This window comes from Bemisia tabaci, chromosome 1 (genome assembly GCF_918797505.1).
Source record: "Bemisia tabaci chromosome 1, PGI_BMITA_v3".
Classification (NCBI taxonomy): domain Eukaryota; kingdom Metazoa; phylum Arthropoda; class Insecta; order Hemiptera; family Aleyrodidae; genus Bemisia; species Bemisia tabaci.
The window spans coordinates 27,265,464-27,286,162 of record NC_092793.1 but is presented as its reverse complement, the minus strand read 5'-3'; the positions used below and the strand labels follow the sequence as shown (position 1 = coordinate 27,286,162).

Genomic DNA, 20,699 nt, shown 5'->3' with positions numbered 1-20,699 from the left:
ACTGTGTTATTTAACCGATTCAGTTGTTCTTGATTGGAAGTAAATTCAAGGATGAAGTTGGCAGATCCTCTGTCGCCTCCTAAAAGAGTGTGAACTTATATGGCATGGAATCTGAAATGTTCAATCCAGTTTAGTTTTTAAAAGCAGCCGAACAAAACACAAATTTCTTACCTTCATACTTTTTACATTTCAATTCTGTGCATCATCTGAGTAATCTATAAAAATGATACATTCAAGTGAAAGCCTCAACTGATTTAATGTTCAGTATTTACCTAAGACCATTAACACGTGTTCCTTCAAATACTTGATTTACTCAGGGAAAACGTACCCATTATTTCAGTTAGTTGACCATTTGTATTTTAATAAGAATTTTCGTCATAATCCACTGAATTAGAAATTTAAGAACTTTAGAAAAAAAGATTACTATTACATTGTGCATATCATTACCTTTTATTTTTATTTGTGTAAACCTAGTAATATTTAATAATTTATCTCCGCCTCCACAAAAATTCTTGCTGTAAAATGCATATCCATGGCCAAAGGGCGAAACTACGTTTATCCGTTTGCAACGTTGCGTACTTCCTTTCATACTCAAGTTTTTCCTCGGAAAACTAGTCAATGTAATTACTTGAAAACTCCTAGAATTTTTCTTCTCTGTAAGCAGCATATTCTGTAGCTATAAAGTTGGCTTGTTTCTCATCAAAAAATTAAATAAGAGTGGAAATTTTGAAACACTGCAATAGAGATACACGGTTTTGCATGGCCATGAATATATTGATTCATTTCCATTTTTCATCTTATCTAAATGTTAGTATCTTACCAAGATAAATTTTACAATGCATTCCAAGAAAATATCTCATGTGATTTAATAACTAACTTCAAAACATGAGTAACTAAAGCGAAAAATTATACGTATTTGTACATAGTCAAAAGACCAGAACACTGTGGAGGGGAGTTTTTTTAATGCTCAAGACTTGTCTCAGATGAACGACCATTCCACTAGGGCTGTGAGTTCCACAAACAACTGATACTGTTCACTATTATGTGTATGCAGTTCGGCCCGAATTTGGCAAATCAATTATTTTTAAAAGATAGACACTCAGCTTTGGGATTTTCATCAAACAAGTTCTAATTCACAATCAGTTGAAACTAGTTTGTTAAACTTGTTCTCCAAACAATAAGTTTTATCGACGATCGTCCGTCTGGACAGAGCCAAAATCCAAATAGTTGCTCTCAAGCAGTAGAGCAAAAATTAAACCAAATCTATCAGAAACACACCCGATCGCATCAAATATAAACGGAAAAAAGTGGTTTTAACTGTTATACCTCCATGAGACTCAACGTTAATGATAAAGTTTAACGAATATTTTCTCGCTCAAAATACAACCTAACTCGATTTTGAATTTTTGAAAAGTGAAAATGTGGGATCAAAAATTATTTGCAAACTCATTTGATTTTTTTGTCTCCAAAATGCGACTTGGTACGTTTCTGTCAAACTCAATCCATGTCCATCTGTGGCAAAGAACACAGCAGATATGGTCAGTGATGTAATATGCATCTTGTTTATTATCGTGTGTTAGAAAACCTTTTCAATAAGTAGAGTGTAAGGCCTACCTCTTTTTTCATTTTAAGTCATTGAAATCAAATCCTTGTGATTTTATCTATAGGTATGTAAGAAAATGATAATACAAAACCATACTTTCCGGTGGAAACCCTGCCGTAAATATGGACTACATTTTACAATGAGGAACTATATAGGTACTTTCTGGCTCATTAATGAAAGCATGTATCTGCGTAGGAAGACTACAGCACATATGCTCCTTCTAAATAAATCCAGAATTAGTAGTTTTTAAGTGCAAAATATTGTTTAAATGTATTATTCCGAGTACTTTTGCTAGTTGAATTTATCCTGAAATTTTTAAGAAGGGCTGAGGCTATTTGAAATTTTGGAAATGATCTGAAAAAAAATCTTTGAGCATTTTTGTAGGTTCTAAGAAATTCTATTTTAATGTTTAAGTACAGTTTTTGTTTTATTTATAGCAAAAATTTAAATAGTTGTCATTTGATCGGCTGTGGGTCAAAATATGAATAGGGATGCATTGGTTTTTCTGCCGAGCATAAGCACGACCATTCAACTATACTATCTTCCCTCCTTTGGAAATTCACTTGAGGAATTTTATAATCATTAACGTTTTTGCTTGCAGTTTTTTTGAGTGAAAACAAACTAAAGTGTCATTGATGACATCATTTTTTGTACTTCAAGTAGACTTTTAAAGTGATCCTGATTCTTGACTGTTCTGTTTTTGTTAAATGTACAGTTAATATGTCTATGGAATAAATTGTTATGTATATATTTTTCAAGAGTCATTCTCTCTGTAGTATTTTATATCTTTAGAACAACCTGATTTTAAACCTGGGAAAATTAAAGATTTAACAAATGTTAAAGAACCTGGTCATCAATTTTTTGCTTTCTTTTTTTTATGATTTCTCCTAAGAATTCTTTGCACAAAGTCTCTCGAAGTTGGAAAATTGCGATGTTTTTGGCTTGGAGAAAAAATTGTAGGTTTTGCAGCTAAATTCCCTGACTTTTCTAGAACTCTTATCATGTTCCACTACAGAGACAATTTCGATCAAATTGAAATGGAATTAAGTATGCACAAACGTTGTGAAAGTATGAAAGGGGGTTAAGAAGAAAACCTTACTTAACATGAGTAGTAGTTTTGAGGATGAGTATCAGATGAATGACTGTTTCTAATTACTCCACAATATTTATTTCATAACACATGCACAACAGAATTTACAACTTTGGTCTTAAAATTAACATGTCTTGATAAATCTTTAACGATTGGGAATCGCTAGGCTCCAATTGAATCATGGAGTTCGAAAACAATCTGACTACGGTCCCCTCTAATTTTCATTTTATTTTTTTACTGGCAGAAAAACACACCTCAAGGATTAGCATATCTACTGGCGAAAGGGTTTTCCTTAATCAAAGTAGAAAGTGCCTGAGGTGGTTGAACATATTAAGAAATAAGGTAACATCCCCAAAAAGAGGGTAATTCTCGGGGATTGAAAATAATTCCTTCAGATTGATTGACATTGATTTAATCTACTTGGATGCGTATGGTCCAGTTTTTGTTTTTGTTATAAAACTCTCAACCATTTCCTCTTAAGATATAGCTTTCATTTTTCAGGCCTAAACTTTTTACTGTCTTGCAGTTTTTATTGTCTCTTGTAAGATTAAAATTATCAGAACTAGATAGTTTTCAAACTCAATGATCAAATCTAAAAGAAAAATTCCCAAAAATGACAAGTAAAAGTCTTGTTGAGAGGGCAAGTATATTTTTTTTATTTTTTTTTTTAAGAGAGAGGGAGCATATTTAAAATAAAAATTGAGAGGAAATGATAGTAATACTTGAGAGCGGTAGGGGTAATCTTTAAAAGTTATCAAAGATAATTTATCACCTGCTAATATCTCAGTTTAATAATTCATTTTGGAACTGAAATAATAGATACCTAGTACTACACCAATGGTATGGTATCCACTCGGGTGAAACCTGAATCTACAGAATGTAATTGTATTTAATCCGTTTTTTGCAAGAGAGGTTTTTTCATGCCTTGGCACTTATAAGGAGCCATCTGTGAGCAAAAAAGAATGGTGTGAGAAAAAAAAAATTACTTTGTAGAAAATTGTTCGAAAATATGAAGCATCATATTAAGAAAAAATTAGCAGAATTTTCAAGAATAGTGATAAAACTATGAATTTTTAGTCGTTAACCATGAGTCAGACTTTTATTGCGGTCGCTTTAACACAGCCTTAATCAATTCTGTGACAGGACGCAAGAGGGAGGTATAATCGTGAATATCCTCCAATTGCAAAGAGGAGTCAAAAGTCTTCCTACAGAAAATATGCAAAATCAAGAATGTAATTTCGAAAAAATTTTAAACCATAGATTTACATCACTCTTAAGGAAGGTTTGCACGGTTTTTAAGTTCCACTAGTCTAGTTTCAGACTCTGAAGCAACAAGTGAAGTGCCCCCTCCCCCTTCTCTGATACAGCCGGCGCTAAAAATTTACAAAAGGAGTGACTGATCACTCCATAGCTAGTATTTACGTGAGATGACAAATGCGAATTAAAAAATATCTTGTTTATAAGACATAAAGCTGTAACCAATCGAATTTATCACCATGATTCGGAGTTATATCTTATTTTCATAGATACATAGTACACTGAGACAAACAATTCCAACAAGAAGAAAAACACAAATTCTTAAAATTTACAATTATTATATTCAAAGAAAAAGTTTCCTCTGAGGACTCCTAAGATATTTAACGATCCAAAAAATGACTAAAAATGGAGAGAACTGATCAAGTGTCACTACACAATAGGAAAGGGTAGAAGGGGTAGTTGAAGGGGGTAATAACTTAATAAGTGCAAAAGATGCACTAGGGGGGCCAAAAAAAATAAAAAAAATAAAATGTGGCAAGTCTGTGCACTTTTAGAGGATCAGCAATCATCAGTTTAGCATTGAAAGTAAATACAAGAATCAAGAAAGTGGATCTTCTGCCTCACTGTAAAGGTGCCTAAACTTATTTGGCATAGATTCTATATGTATAGAAGAATATGCGGGTGGCATAAGCTGCTAAAGTTGTACATATTAAACATTATATGTATCTAAAAAGTGTGAAGTTATTAATATGAAGAGCAATGAGAACCGTCTTGCACTCATCTAGTTGTTTCCTCAAAAAATTATCAATTTTTAAAAACTAAAGATATTTATGAAGCTTAGGACATACCTTACAAGTAAATGCAAACTTAGATCTAATTCATATGTTTCGGTCCACATTTTCGCCTATTGCGCGATCAAAGCCAGCCACATCTTGTTTTGGATTGGACATGGCTATAAGTATCTAGTCATAGTTACCACAGACCAGTCAGGCGTATTTTGAGCTTCATCAAATTTAAATTTTTGGAAAATTGGATGATTATTGCATGAATGGCAGGGGAGGGAGGGAGGCATAGATGTATTGAATGCTCCCATGAAAAAAACTTAGATTTATTTTTAAGGATAGTGCAATTATGGAAACATGTTATTTTAAAAAACGGAAAAAGTTTGATCGATCAAGTTATCTTCTAAAAATGATTCCTATTATCAAAGATACTTCAATGACTTGAAAATTGTATTTCCTGTGGTTGTCAATTACTTTTAATTATGAGAGTTCAGGACTGAAAACATGTTTCTTTTCCTCTCTCTATCTCCTTTTTTTATCTCCTATCTCTCTCTTTTAATGGCTACGAGGTGAAACAAAATTTTTTACATCACATAAAAAACATTTATTAAAATATTTCTTTAATTAACTAGCTAATGCAGGGTAGGAACTAAAAAAAACTGCGGACCTAGACCCATTCAATGCTTGGGCAGACTGTCATTTGGTAACTTGCTTTTATAGGGCATTCCAGAAATGATAGCAGCTCAGACATTGACAAAATTCAACCTTTCTTGTTCCTTGATTTGTCCGGAGGTGGCTACAGCCACCCATGATACTTCAAAGTATGGGAGGTAACAGATGTACTTAATTCAGTGATCATTATTTTTAATAGAAACATGAATACAACAAAATTACAGTTTCAAGATGAGGTACAGCAAATACATGAGGAGAACACTAAGTGAAGTATTGACTAAAGAAACATGAAATAAATAGGAGAATGGTATTCTTGGTAATTAATCACTGTACCTCCATCTCATGTATGCCACTTTCATTCTGTCCCATACACTTTCCCATGAATCTAAAGCTGGTCTAACATCTAAAATAGCAAATCTATGATGTTGATCTAAAGTTCCACCATCATAGTAGTCAATGATATAGCGTACTTCTTTCCCATTTCGGTCTATGATCCAATCATGGCGATCGAAAGGATACTCATAACCCATTAAATGTCGTATTCTTGCTCGAGGAGAGTAATCTTTCGCACGACCTCCAAAACTTTTCAATTTTGGTTCCATACATTCTTTCGCATGGAGAGCTTCCCATTTGAGAACTTCTTGCCATGCCTGCTCATTATTTGCATTGTGGATTTTGATAATATGTTCCATGTCAGCAGGGTTGAGATCATCGTCCTTCCATCGCCAACCTTTGCGCAACATGGCGTTCCAAAACATTTGTGCGGAGGGGTACACCCAAAATCCACCTTCTTCAGCTGCTTTTGGTATTGATGATATTTCTCTATTTGTAGGCAGAGGGAATGGCTGATCAGGTGCAGGTTTCTGATTTGCTGGTTCCATCTGAAATAAAATCATCAAATACAATTACTATGAGAAAGGGAACACATTTTAACAAGCTTTTGCTCAATTCTGAAACTCTAACATTGTAGACTATGGTTGTATTTGACAAGAAAAAATAAAAAGATTTGAGCATTTTGAAGGTAAATTTACAATGACTCAAGTAGTTGGGCTATACGACTTCCTGAGATAGAAGAGCACAAATATTTACCAAATTCTATTATTTCATCGTAACTTCCTTTTCTCAGCTTTGATCTGAAAATTTTTATTTAGGTCAAATTACAATTGTTAACAAACATGATATCAAGTCAGATCTCGCCTCCTTTGGCAGTCCTGTATAATATATGGCAGCACTATCAAACTCCACCAAAATGCCTTAACCATGGTACATTTCAAAATGCAGTAATTTCCAGCATTAAGAGCAACGTTTGATGTTTAAGCAGGACCCAAACCCGGGCTATGCTGCTTGGAGACTGGCAGATTCATGTGATCTAAAAGGCACAGTCCTGCCACCATGGAAACTACAAATGGATCACACTTAGCAGAAGGGAATCAGCGCAAATACAGTGTTTCCAAAATCATGAAACTTCTTCTTTTCTTTAAAAATATACTTCATACAAGTACAGTATTATTTTACACAATGATTTTCATTTAAAATTAACAAGTTTGTGGTGGGAAGCGATATCTATTTGCTATTCTGGGACATTTTTTCAGATAAATATGAAGAAGCAACATTTTCACTAAATCGCGCTGGTTCCTTTATGCTAAATGCGATCCAAATGTAATGTAACACAAATTCCACCCAGATAAAGTGGTACAAACCGTCAATTGGTGGGTGAGTACTGTGAATAAAAGCCACAAATGCAACCGCAACTTTTTTGGAGCCTACCGGGAGATGACCCATTGGCAACTTCAAACTAGCCAATGCCCGCTTGGTGGTAAGAAAAAAAGTAAATGAACAAAAAATAGGAACAATTTATCTCACCATGTTCAAAGGATTGATTTCATATTCTGCAGGTTGATTAGCCTGAGAACCCTGCAAAAATATTTCAACACAAATATTAAAAAGGTAAATAACAAGAATAACATACCTAGGATGAAAAAATAATTGCATATCTTTATTGGTGACTGTCCACTTGGACAAAATTCTCAATAGAGCAATTTTTGCCAAGTTAGATAAAAAAATGATATTCCGCTGGAAAACTCTCCCGTGTCCTGAAGAGTGTAATTTAAGCAGCCCAATTTATTTCTGTGTCAACTACTTAGTGTAAAGTTGCTTCATGATAGGGCAATTCCATACCTTGAAGGCAGCAAATTAAAAGTTTGAAAAGCTTTTCCATACGACTAAATTTTTTGAACTACAAACTTTAGGCCATGGTAACTTAAGTTTTGTCCCAAAATTTTCAGCGAACACTCCTTGATGCTGTTGTGTTAAAAACTCGATCTAGAGTTTTAATGGGACCGAGTTTATCAGAAGGGAACCAACCCACATTTTCAAAAAAATTGAGTTAAGAATGTTCTTGAGTTCCACTAGCTGTATATTCTCTCCTGCCAAAAACTGAAAGTCGAAAAACAGAAAGAGGGGCTGAAGTTTATTTTCTACATTGAGCCTGATGCAGGAATAAAACTTCAACCTCTTTTTCTCAGTTTCAACTTGTGGGCTGGTTCCTTTCTGATGAACTTGGTCCAATGGACTTACTTAAGAGCCTTTGAATGTGGGCAGTCACATTCTAATACTAGCTTGTGCTCCGCCAATCAAATGATGCAACTTCCAGTGACTTTAGCTGTGTTGAATACTTGCTGAGGGGTGAAAGGGTCAAGATAAGGGGTGTGGATTTTTAATGGATTAGATCAAAACATCAATTTTTTTACCAGAAAAATTGATAAAATCGAATAGATTTTTTCACTGGGATTAATCAACCGAATCATTTTTTTCCTCGAATTGATGCAATTTTAGATACTTTCCATTCTTTTGGCTGCCAAGGCTTTTCTCAAAGGCTTAAGCTTATTCTACAGACATTTCTCTTTCCTGTTTTGTGATGACTTTTTCACCCCTGAAATATTGTTGAAATTTCGTGGAAAACTGAATTACATTCATTGCAGTAAGATAAAATTTGGCATTTCTGGTAGAGGCAAAAAAATTTTGATTTTTTCGAATCGATATTCGAATCTATTCAGCTTTTATCAATTTTTAAACAGAAATCAATTTATTCCAAAAAATCCACATCCCTCAGATTAGAACTGATTAAGTAGGTACTTATCCTGTGAGGATAAAATTTTACAATTGAAGAGCCCAAAAAAAAAAAAAAAAAAAAAAAAGTTGGCCTTAAGGAACAAAACTAAGAATTCTTCACTCATTGATAGATCTCAGGGCTTCTTGAGCTCCCGGTACCAAACATCCCTGAAAAAAATATGTACTTATTAACAAGGATCTTACTTTTCTTGAAATGTGCATTGGACATTCAGGAGGAATTTCACCACTGAGGTACTTGCTGGAGAAGGCTGATCCATGATGCCCCGCTATAGGTTCGTCAACCTTACCGACAATTTGACTCGCAGCAATTTGAGCAGCAGATACAGTTGAGACAGAGTTTCCCATGTTCGATTATCTGAAAGCAGGCACATATAGTTTATTCAGTCAAACATGCTCAAATGGTCAAAACACAGGATTATGTAATCGGAGATCACATGTTTCAACATTTGGGTGTGTGCAATGATATAGAAAGGAAGTGAAGTGAAATAATTTTAATACGCCCTGGGTAAAGAATGAATGAGTACAAATCAAATAAATGGATAAAATGTTAAAGTGCGAAAAAGGACTGAAAGGGGGTCATACTTACTGCCGGGAAGGTTAAGGGCCCATGAGCCCCCTTAAAACTTAGAAATTCCAAGAGGAGCAAAGGTACGCTTGATTTGAAGTTTTTGACAAAAATGGAAAAATTACCTCCAAAAATTGATATCCATATAAAGAGAGAATTGTGGTGATGGTTAGAGAAGAAAAACTATACGAGAAGATGTCACAGCCCACCTGAGGTAAGTAAACAATGTAACATAACCTTAAATTTTACCAGTGTGACCATTTTGAGGTTAAACGTATATTCAACCTGAATGTTTCGTCATATCTTGTGATATCTTGAAAAAAGTGCCAAAATGTTTTTAAAAGCGAAGTTCCGTCTTAGTTTTATGTCTAAGCTCTGGTGCAAGTGGACCTCTCGATCTATTTAGTTTAACCAAGTCATACTGCTTATAATTGTATTAAAGTTTTTAATGTGTGATGTTATGTTATCCGATCTTTTCCAATATTGTCAACAATGAATGAATTCAATAGACCTGAGATAGTGCTCAGAGTCTTCTACTCATAGGAATCATTGAACTACCACATAGTTTTTAGTAATGCCATGTATAATATTCTTTTTTTTCCTGCCATAGAAAATGTCGTCTAGTTCTATTTTTACTTCAATCTCACGACGCAATACGTTGTCTTCGAAGAAAGTAATCACCAGATTATTGAAAAAAAATGTGTCTACTTGGTCTCCATTAGCAACTTTATTTAATGCCAAACCTGCAAGAAAACTCTCACTAAATCTAGAAAATGTGGTAAGTCACCATTATACTGTACCTACCCAAGTGGTTTTGACGTTATGGTATGTTTGTGATATACATTCTTTACAAATGAAGCTCAGAAAGAGGATCCAAACTGCCAGTGTGAAGTGGCTCCTGCTATGCTTTAAAAGAAGAAAGATATTGCTCAAAATTGTAAAAATCAGTGTTTATTTCAGTTCTTTCTTTAAGAATGCTGTTTTCGCACTAAAGTTTTCTCACCTGTACAAGGATTTCTTCACACCAAGAGCAAAAGATCATGTGCTCAAGCTTTTTTCACATCCTTGAAGGACACATTCTCACTAAGTAACGCTCATTAAATGAAGCACTGTATCTAATTCTCTCTGTTCTAGGGCTTGTTCGGAATCGGCCCTCTGAGGTCTTTCGATGGCTTTTATCTGTTGAAAGAACAAGCCAAAATTGATACAAATAGACTACTTGAAGAAGCGGAAAGTCCAAAACGGTAATTTTTGTTCTGTCAATTCCTAAAAATTCAGCACACTACTTCTTTACTTTTCCAAACTCAGTAAATTACTCTCAACTTTCTAAGAGCAGCTATCTTCAGACTTACTTACTTTGCTTCTATATGATAGCTGATAAACACTATGACAACGATAAAACTGCACTTGGTTTGCAATGCTGCAGACTTCCTCTGATACTTTGTTTTTTAAATGGAAAAGTACTTTACATTATTTCTTGAAAATGCTCTTCTCCACGAGAAATATTTTGTGAAAATTTCAAGCAGTAGCAAAGGTTTTTCATCTTTTGATTAGTTAAAATGAGAGCAGAAATTTTAAAGCACCGCAAGCAAGTTGCTGTTTTACTGCAGTAGTCTATTTGTCTATTGTAATGAATTTAATTTCGAAAGGTAGGACCCACGAAACTGCCCGAATTCTACTGATTTCATTTTAGTAAGGGTGGTACTATTCACAAATTTCAAATTAAGGCCGGATTTTTTTCTTCCTTACTGTTTTATTTTAAACCATCTCTAGGTTTCATTTGAATTTTTTCTCATTTTGCGCCTCAGCGTAGATGTCTAGGCTTAAACTTCTCAGCTTCTTATTCATCAGAACTTGAGGATAATCATTATTTTTTTCCCACAGAACCCGAAAAATTGTTGAAATTTTTGATGAGCTATCAAATGCACTCTGTCAGGTAGCAGATCTAGCAGAATTTATTCGCATAGTCCATCCTGATAAACAATTCGCAGCAGCAGCTGAAGATGCCTGTATTAGTGTCAGCTGCTTGGTTGAACAGTAAGTAAAAATTCCTTGTGTCAAGGCATAAATAGTTTTGCTTACTTTTACGTAAGTAATTTCTTCTGAAAATAATGAAACAATCAAATGCCCCTGTTCCTGCCTCCAGGAGGCAAAGCAAGATCATCTAAAACCTCATAGTTAGGAGGATTTTTCTGTTAGTCCCACTTATCATCAACAATACCTATTAGAGAACAATGTCTAGCTTTACAGCTTCCAATATATTAATGGCTAAAGTTATAATATGCAAGTCTTCATTGCAATGTTCAAAACCTTTGGTTACATTTCATTTTTTGAAAGAAAACTAGAACTCACATCAGATAAGTCGGTAGTTGTTTGTTGACTCTCACATGCAGTAGACAAAAACATCTCCCCAGACGCAGTTATCAGTTTTTGGTATCTGCATACAACTTCAGCACAACATCATTGTCGCACTAGTCATTCTTTGATCGCTATTGAACGGTGGCAAGGTCCTGTAAATGGGAAGTAAACAACTGCCAATTTATCTAACGCAAATTCTCCTTGAAATTTTCTTCAGTAATTTTTGATTATGTAAAGAAAATTTACAAAATATTACAAGGCAAACTTTCAGTTAGTTTCCCTCTTTTTTTAGGAAATAAAACACAAGCAAATTTTTAATGTTGGAATTGTGGGTACACCGTATTGGACCGTAATTGTCTTTTTTCCAGAGACTACTATTAAGAAAACACCTGAGTATCTTATTTCTGAGCTAAAGTTTATAAAACTTGCTCTTTGTATTCTGAGAAGTAGCTCCTTTAACCTCTTTCTTTCTGACTTATCGAATGCATAATTTCTTCATCTCTTTCTTACTGAGAGATACTTACTGTTATTTTTAGGTTATCAAAATTTCTGTCTTTTTTTTTATAGGCACATAACTCTTAATATTTATTTACACAATTTTCAGATTGAACACCCGCAGAAAACTTTATGATTCTTTGAAAAATGCCATCGAGAACGGAGACGTACTTCCTACCACAGATGTGGATGATCATGTGGCAAAGTTATTCCTTTTTGATTTTGAACAGAGCGGCATTCACCTTGATGAAAAACTGAGAAATGGTGTTGTGAAGTTGAATGACTACATTCTTCAAACTGGTCAACGATTCATGGCAGGCTGCTCATATGCCAAAGAAGTTACTTTGACTGATATTCCAGCTTCAATAAGACATAAGTAAGTTAAATATATCTCTCTCTGTAAATGAGATCATATACATAGCATTTTTTCTTACAGGACATTGGCCAATATTTTTCATGTGGGCTGAATGATACAAATGAAAATAAGATTGCCAAAGCTTGTACTTATTTCTTTTTTTGTAAATAATGGCCTTAACTGTACCTTGTTGAAAAATAAATTAAAATTTTGTGCAAATTGGGGTGCTCTGATTATCTGAGACTGATTCAGTAGTTGGGAATATCTCTAAGTAGACCATGAGTGGACCTACTGGGCGCGTAATTGGGCATTTCCTGTGTCCCCGCCTTGGTTTGAATTTTTTAAAGGGTTGATTTTCTCAAAGTGTTTGTTATACACTCTTTGAAGGTGTGGCACTAAAACATTGATTTTAAGAGTTTTTTAGCCCATAGATCCCTTCTTGCATTGAGAGTCATACATAGTTAAAATTATAGTGAAAAGTAAAAAAATACAATGTCTCTGAATTTTTTTCAGCTTCCATTCAGATGGTCATCGGGTCTATGTGCATGGATTATGTTCGGAATCTGCGGATGAGTTTGTTCGAGAAGTGGCTTACAAAATATTTTTAGCTCCCAATCCTAGTCAGGAGCACCTGTTGAATGAATTACTCGACTCCAGATCACAATTAGCCAAAGTTTGCGGGTTCCCATCTTACGCCCATAGGTATTTTTGATCACACAAATACATTGCGATTAAATTTTGTAACTCAGACTAATAATATTTTATGGAAAGCTTTGAAAAATGTAACTCTCACAATTTTTAGTGCTTTTTTAATACATATGTTTTATCTTCCAACATTTCCCTTTTTTCCATAAAACATCTAAAATCATAAAAATGTATCTCAATTACATTCCTTTTTTATCTTTCAGAGTATTAAAATCCAACACTTTTGATGACCCAGAAACAGTGAAGCAGTTCTTGTCATTACTGAAAAACTTTGTGAAACCGTACGCAGAGATGGATTTTTCAATTCTGAAGGAAGTAAAGACAGCTGAGAGTGACAAGGTATAATGAAATTAGAATCAATATTTACACTCAATTGGACCGAGTTTAACAGAAAGGAACCAAGCCACGTCAGCTATTGCCAAGTTTAACTGGGCAATTAATTTTTTTACGAGAGAACGTTTGTTCGGATTTCTTTGAAAATTTTAGGGAATTTGCTTCGTACCTTGGAAAATTTTCACTGAAATTTACACAAAAATCCGCACAACCGTTTTCATGTAAAAAATTAAATTGCCCAATTAAACAGGCCTGTTGCAAACTTTTGCTAGAGCAAAACTAAGAGTTGTTTCCTGCAGATAATGCCTCAAAAATCACGATGAGCGCATCGGCAAAGTCTGAAATGCACTCATAACTTCACAATCTGCGTAAGATATTTGCAGTTTTTTGAGCTTCCCGCTTCGAAAACGATACTACGGTACAGGTGAACATTTTGTTAGAGGAGTCGTTCCATTGGCGACAATACTCACCATGGCCGACGCCAGTCCGCCAAAACACGTGTGATGGGACGAGATAACACCTGAACAGGATTAAACCGTATAACAATCGGCGTGTTTACGTTCATATTTTCCTCGCCCGCCTTAATTGACCTTGAACTCTCCTCGAATTACGCGAGGAACTGCGCAAGCGTCGGCCATGATGAATATTGCCGACGATGGAGCGACTCCTCTAACAAAATGTTCACCTGTGCAGTAGTATCGTCTTTGAAGCAGGGAGCTCAAAATAACGCAAATTTCTTACGCAGATTGTGAATTTATGAGTGCATTTCAGACTTTGCCGATGCGCTCATCGTGATTTTTGAGGCATTATCTACAGGAAACAACTCTTCATTCTGCTCTAGCAAAAGTTTGCAACAGGCCCATTTGGCAATAGCTGATGTGGCTTGGTTCCTTTCTGTTTAACGCGGTCCAATTGACCCTTTGACTAATGCATAAATTAGACCTCACTTCTCCTAGAATTGATATCTAATCATGCAGAAATCAGTAACTTTTAACACTTACAAATAATTTTAAACTCATTTCTGGAGGTAGAAAATTGAATTACTAAACATTTACTATAGGTTCTTTTTAGTTTATAATTTGGTCACTAACATAATCACACATTTATATTGCTGGTCATGTTGAAGATCATGGAAATTGCAAAATCCGAGGTTTTTACATACTCAACAGTATAATAATATAAACATGCTGGAATAAAGCAATAAATTGTAATCAAATATAAGTTTTAGGTTGTTCAGTGTTCATACCACTCATATAAACATATATGTTAACGCAGTCTATTGCAGAACTATTGATGTATCGTAAACGTTGATAACCAGAGCTGTTGGTTCCTAACTGAACAGCGTGGCGCGGACAGCTCTGAGCTTTTAGTCAGAGAGATAAGAACTGAAATCATTTCATTCAACTAATCTTTTCTGGCAAAATGTTAATTTTTCATTTTAGTTAGTTACTTCTCTTATGTATCTTCAATACCTAGTATTATTCCTTCAATATTTGATTATGCATATTTTCACAGAAAATAAAACAGGCTTTAAATTCAAATTAATCCTATTGATTCTTTGGTTTTAAAGATAATGTCATCTTTCACAAAAGTATGAAGTTTAGTTAAATTTGGAACTGAATACAATATGGTTTGTTCTCTCACATGTATAGTGTCATTAAAATTTCTTCTTCCTGTATGTAATTGTTACCTGGCACTAAACACTTTAGCACTATGAATTGATCAAATCCTCGTACCCTTATTTTCAATGTTGTTCTCCTTTATTTTGAAGCCTTTAGCAGCTTGGGATGTGCCATACTTAACGAACAAAGCCAAACGGAAGTGGCTCAATGTATCAGGAAAGCAGTATGCTCCCTATTTTCCTCTTGGTGGCTGCATGGAAGGTCTTAGCAATTTATTCAACTGTTTGTTTGGAATTAGCCTGGTTCCTGAAGGAACTAAACATGGAGAAGTATGGTCACCGGAAGTTTACAAATTAGCTGGTAAGAGCAAGTAGTAAACTTATCTTATCTTCTTTAAAAGGTTTGTTTGAATATTAAGAAGTGAAAGAGATTTGTTCTCTATTATGAGCGTCTACAATTCATTTGTTACTCTCAATACCAATCTCTGGCTGAAAGAAATATTCACAACTAGAAGGAGTTTTAATTGAGTAGGGATGTTCATGTATTTTCCCTTCAAAACCAATGAAGATATGGGCCACAAGACAGTGAATCAACTTGAGCACCGCAATACATGTTCTCAAATCGAAATTTTACCCTTTTTTTTCAAATTTGGTGCACGACTTAGAAAGTGATGTCATTTTTATCGCACCTACCTCTTGCAGTTGCACCTCTGAAATATTCATATGAATGGTGTGCTGAAAAACTTGTCTGACAGCAGGGTTTTCTCAATTGATAAGGATTGTTTTGGGAACTTCAATGCAAAAGCGATCTCATCTTTCTCCTGAGTTAAAAAGGAGCTTTAGTGATCAAAAGTTCTACACGGATGTAGAATTGCAAGAGGCTGTAAAGGAATATGTACTCTGCAGATAGCCAATATTTTTAAAACATGCCGGTGAAAGGTGAATGCGTATACATGATGTCACTCACTAACCAATGCACCAAATACGAAAAACGAGGACTTCTTGGAAAGCTGAGAGCATAACAGTAAAGAGACGTTCCTCATCAATGGCATGGCTGTATTCGCCTTGGAAAAAAAAATGATGTATACATTACAAATGTCCTTCTTAATTTGAGAAGTTGATACTCTTCTAACTATTTCCTTTTTTGAGTAAATTGCCGTGTCGGTCAACTGATAAACAATATACTTTAATTTCAGTAACGCATGAGACTGAAGGTCTTCTGGGGTATATCTACTGTGATTTTTATGAACGGCATGGGAAACCAAATCAAGACTGTCATTTTACCATTCAAGGAGGCAGGACTCTTCCAGATGGATCGTATCAAGTGAGTTTTTTTTTATTATTTTCTCTCTTTTCCATTTTAAGTAGGTAACTACTTTTACAGGCAAGAGGCAAAAGCAAGAAAGCAATAGTTCATTTTCTGAGGTAGCCAATTTTTTGCACCAAGGTGAGACTTAAGATGAAAGTCTGAATTAGTTAAGTTGCATTTTTCACAAGGAACACATCCTTAAAAAAAACTTTTGATTAGATCAGTCCTTGTCAAATAAAGATATGCACTTTAAAAGTGCGATAGAGAGTCCATTATCTTGATTCTTGTATTTACTTTTAATGCTAAACTAAAGACAGCGGATCAAGTGTTGCACTCTAAAAGTATGTAGACTTATTTGGCGTCAACCCTGATGTGTCTAAAAACATGGTAATTTCCAAAAATATAATTATTTCTGAATTCTCCAGTATTATCCTCGAATTCTGCGAGGGGGAAAAAAATCAATCGTTCCCTATTTTTTTTCAAAATTTTTCAGGAGGAAAAAAATTCCTGCTGATACTGATTTGCACTTCATATAGTGTTTCTTCTCTTTTCATATAAGGTAAACAGTTGACTCTAAGGTAAAATTCAGCAATGATCCTAATTGTGTTCAATTGATTTTTGTTCAGAATCCAATTGTGGCAGTTGTTTTAAATTTCCCAACGCCAACTTGGGGTTGTCCTAGTCTTTTAACTCCATCACTAGTTGACAATCTGTTTCATGAAATGGGTCATGCACTACACTCTATGCTAGCTCGTACAAACTATCAGCACGTTAGCGGCACTCGATGTAGCACCGATTTTGCGGAGGTACCGTCAGTACTGATGGAGTACTTTGCATCTGATCACAGGGTAAGAATCATTGTTTCTTCGATTGAAATAAGTAGATTCGTTTTAGCCATCGTATGCCTATTTCTAACTGGTCAGTTGCGCTGGTCTCAGAATTGTGTTTTCATGCTTGATTCTTGCAGATTAGCTACAAATACTAAGATCTGTCGAAACGGCAATTTTCTATGTTCAATATTAACGGAGATATTGCGCTTTGAAAAATTCGGTTTATGACGTCATCCACCGCGGTAGTGACACCCTTGATTTCTTCCACCTTGCTTTCATCCGAGTTTTACATTGAGTAACCAGTGAAAATGTGCGTCGCACCGACTGATGAAAGCAAGGTGGAAAAAACAAGGGTGTCACTATCGCGGTGGATGACATCAAAAACCTGACTTTTAAAAAGGCGATATCCTAGTTATTATTGAACATGGAGAGTTGCTGATTGAACAGATCTTATTATTTTTAGCTGATCTACAAGAATCAAGCATCAAAACTTGATTCTGTGACCAGAGCAACTGACCCATGGTATACATTAGTACTCCAATCAGAAAACAAGACAGAAAGGATTAAAATTGAGAATCTTTTACATGCTTTAATTACAATTATATTTGTATGTATTCTCATTTCAGATTATAAATTCACAGAAGGAGGGATCTACATTGAGGTTACATCATTTGTTTTTTGTCAGTTCCGTCGTGAAAAGTTTCTTGATTAGACAGGGTGTCTACAAATCTGGAAAATTGGGAATTACCAGAAAATTCACCAGGCTAGGAAAATCAGGAAGATGCTTGGAAATTGAAAAAAAGGCTGGAATTTTTAAAAATCTTGAAACTTGAAATCTGAAAGAAAGAAGAAAAAAATACCAGCATTGTCCATACTAGCATAGTCCATACCATCAAACGGCCTCCCCGACTGGTTTGGGGCTCAATGCTCGAAATCATACTCCAAATACCGTAAAGAGGAACAATTTTTAATGAGGAATCACTGTCTTAGTCAGTATTAAATAATAAATATCTAAAGTAACGTTAAAGTTCACATCTTTCTGTCATTCCCAGTGAAATTAATGAAAGTAATTGTTCATTTTCAGTTCTGCACTTGCAAATTGTGAATGTGAAGTCAAGGAATTTTGATCATTTCAGTCAAAATGTACCAACTTGAAGTCATTTTACATACCTGCCAAAAACCTAACTCTTTGAAACAATGCACCATTGTGCTCTACTCCTCTCATTTTTATTATAGATGCAGTTTTACAAAAAATGGAAAAAGCTCCTTGCATGACCCTAAGTTTTCTACACATCAGACAACTTTGATACATGTTCCCTACTTATGATTAATTCACTTGAGCTGTTATTTTGAATGAATGCATTTTGATTTTAGGTTGTGAAATCATTTGCCAAGCATTACTCAACATCGGAACCCATCCCTGATGCCATGCTTGACCAGCTGAAGAGGAGTAAGTATCTGTTCCAAGCATCGGAAATCCAAGCACAAGTTTTCTATTCTGCAATGGATCAAGAATATCATAACTCACATCCCTTGAAGCAATCTACAACAGAAGTCTTAGCGGAGCTTCAGAATGAGTATTACAGCGTCCCATATGTCCCCAATACGGTAAGATGGCAATATGTTTTCCTTGGCTCCAATCTATTCATTTTTAGAGTATTGACAAAGCCTTCACAATTGTAAATATACTCCATTTCCTCTTTTTATCATATCAAAACGATGTTCGGAGTTAACAATTTTCATCAAGATTTAAGACACTTTGGAAAGTCCTATAACATACCTGAAGCTTTTCTTAAATTTTCTAGAATAATACTTGATTTCTACATCAATGGGGTATTGCGTTGACAACTGTTCTTTCCCTCCTGTTTTCCTAGATATTTTAAAATGCCAAATAATCTTGTCTTGACATCATGTATTTGCTCCTCTTCAAGTATGGAACAGAAATTTACGGTAAAGGAAAAGGAAACTTCCCTTTTAAATGTCCCCTTAAGTCCTTGATTTTGGTCTCAAAAAGCTGTTATGAACCCTGTTTACTAATAGGTGAAAGAATGGGAAGATTACGTACCTTCATTTTGCTTGTCCCCGCTCCATAATAAGTAAAGATCAATTTTGATGGAGAGTTTAATGCCGTGACAGAATTTTAAAAGCCTAAAGATCCAAGTATCTTGCCAAAAGGTTTCAAGTTCTTGACAGCTTTCGAGTGGAAGTTTTATCAGCAGATTGTACACATTATACTAAGAAAAGTAGTCCTCAGGACATCCCCTCCCCCTGCATCACTCCTTGTCCCACTCCGCAAATTGCAAAAATTGCAATGTCAGCTTAGCCTTTTCATCAGTTGACCATGTCAACAAATTGTGCCATCTCTGTTTTAGTGGAAGTTGGTGAATTAAAGATTTTCTTCCAATCTACTGCTCTTCAATTGAATACACCATGGAAGAATAACACATTTCTTTTATTAATTTCGAGGCAGAAATATGTTGATTTTAACATTTTTCTAAAAATTAAGTTTTATACTCCGACTACCATTAGCTTTGTTTTGACTTACATTTTTATTAATTTTTGCAGGCATGGCAACTTCGATTCTCTCACCTTGTTGGTTATGGAGCCAAATACTATTCTTACCTGTTGTCCCGTTCTATCGCAGCAGACATTTGGAAATCTTACTTCCAATCAAACCCTTTTGATCGCGATCAGGGTGAAAAGTACCGGAGAGAATGCCTGGCATTTGGAGGCGGCAAACCATCGCCGATGCTTGTCACTGATTTTCTCAAAAAAGAACTTGAACCGGAAGTTATAGCATCATCTTATTTAGAAGAAATTGACCAATTTAATTCATCCCGTCTCGTGTGACTTTAAGTTTTTATTAATTGAATTCAATTGTTTTGTTTTGTTTCTAATTATACTGACATGTATCATTGTATTATATTTCCACTTTGTTATGATTACAATGAAAGCCACTTCAGTCTTTGTTAATATTTTTTTTTGTCCTAGAGTTCTCACTATGTTACTTTCTTTTAAAATTTTTGCAAATCCTTTAAGCAATTTCATGAATTTGCAAGGATTTATAAACTGAATAAGGTAGTGGCAAGGAATGTTTGCTGGGTTGTTTAATAGTTATACCATTGTAAAATTTTGTGGAAAAGCTGAAATGTTCATTAAAATTTCAAAAAACCATTTTTAAGAGGAAAAGCTAATCAAAATCTGTCCAACAAAAACCTGACTATAGATTTGACGTAGCACGGCAATACCGGAGGCTGAGTTCAGTCAATCAGCAAACGTCATTGCCTCAGACCTACACCTACGCCATCACAACCACCGAAAAATATTGTTTCAAATGGGTCCTATGTTTGGCATTTTCAAAACTGAGTTTCTTTGTCAGTTAGGGTTAAAAAAAAAATCATAGACAATTCCTAGAAGCTTTAGTCTACCTCATACTTTTAGAAAATGAATAGAAAGAGTATATATTCTCCAACAAATACAATAGAGATGTGTGCCACTGGCCCATTCCTGCTGTTTCCTCCTGCCCATCCATGCAGATCTTTTAAATCTGCTCTTTTGTAAAAATTATTTTTGCATTTTGCATCATATCAGA

General features: G+C 34.8%; 2 protein-coding genes across 3 annotated transcripts; one reads left to right on the top strand and one right to left on the bottom strand.

Annotated features, from left to right (window-relative positions):
- Positions 1-5,579: 5,579 nt before the first annotated feature.
- Cchl (Cytochrome c heme lyase) lies at positions 5,580-9,378 on the bottom strand. 2 transcript variants are annotated; one of them, XM_019057459.2, is made up of 4 exons: positions 9,227-9,378; positions 8,720-8,891; positions 7,268-7,318; positions 5,580-6,285 (listed from the first exon to the last, which is right to left on the bottom strand). In XM_019057459.2, the coding sequence occupies exons 2-4, from the start codon at positions 8,879-8,881 to the stop codon at positions 5,725-5,727; spliced, it is 774 nt and encodes a 257-aa protein (XP_018913004.2). In that variant the 5' UTR covers positions 8,882-8,891; positions 9,227-9,378; the 3' UTR covers positions 5,580-5,724. The 2 variants fall into 2 exon arrangements, with proteins under 2 accessions (XP_018913004.2, XP_018913005.2); XM_019057460.2 differs by having other exon boundaries at positions 9,123-9,263.
- A 28-nt stretch (positions 9,379-9,406) lies between these two features.
- LOC109041203 (mitochondrial intermediate peptidase) lies at positions 9,407-20,080 on the top strand. The gene is made up of 11 exons (XM_019057457.2): positions 9,407-9,879; positions 10,236-10,345; positions 10,986-11,138; positions 12,064-12,330; positions 12,823-13,011; positions 13,218-13,353; positions 15,119-15,329; positions 16,165-16,292; positions 16,904-17,125; positions 18,482-18,715; positions 19,673-20,080. Exons 1-11 carry the CDS (start codon positions 9,715-9,717, stop codon positions 19,955-19,957), a joined length of 2,100 nt encoding a protein of 699 aa, XP_018913002.2. The 5' UTR covers positions 9,407-9,714; the 3' UTR covers positions 19,958-20,080.
- Positions 20,081-20,699: the final 619 nt, after the last annotated feature.

Bases quoted from the DNA above. Each gene is read 5' to 3' on its own strand.
- Cchl (XM_019057459.2), bottom strand. From the start codon at position 8,881: ATGGGAAACTCTGTCTCAACTGTATCTGCTGCTCAAATTGCTGCGAGT. The intron at 7,319-8,719 runs GTAAGATCCTTG...ATATTTTTGCAG, and splicing joins CAATGCACATTTCAAGAAAA to GGTTCTCAGGCTAATCAACC. The intron at 6,286-7,267 runs GTGAGATAAATT...ATTTTATTTCAG, and splicing joins AAATCAATCCTTTGAACATG to ATGGAACCAGCAAATCAGAA.
- LOC109041203 (XM_019057457.2), top strand. From the start codon at position 9,715: ATGTCGTCTAGTTCTATTTTTACTTCAATCTCACGACGCAATACGTTG. The intron at 11,139-12,063 runs GTAAGTAAAAAT...CACAATTTTCAG, and splicing joins GTCAGCTGCTTGGTTGAACA to ATTGAACACCCGCAGAAAAC. The intron at 13,354-15,118 runs GTATAATGAAAT...TTTATTTTGAAG, and splicing joins AGACAGCTGAGAGTGACAAG to CCTTTAGCAGCTTGGGATGT.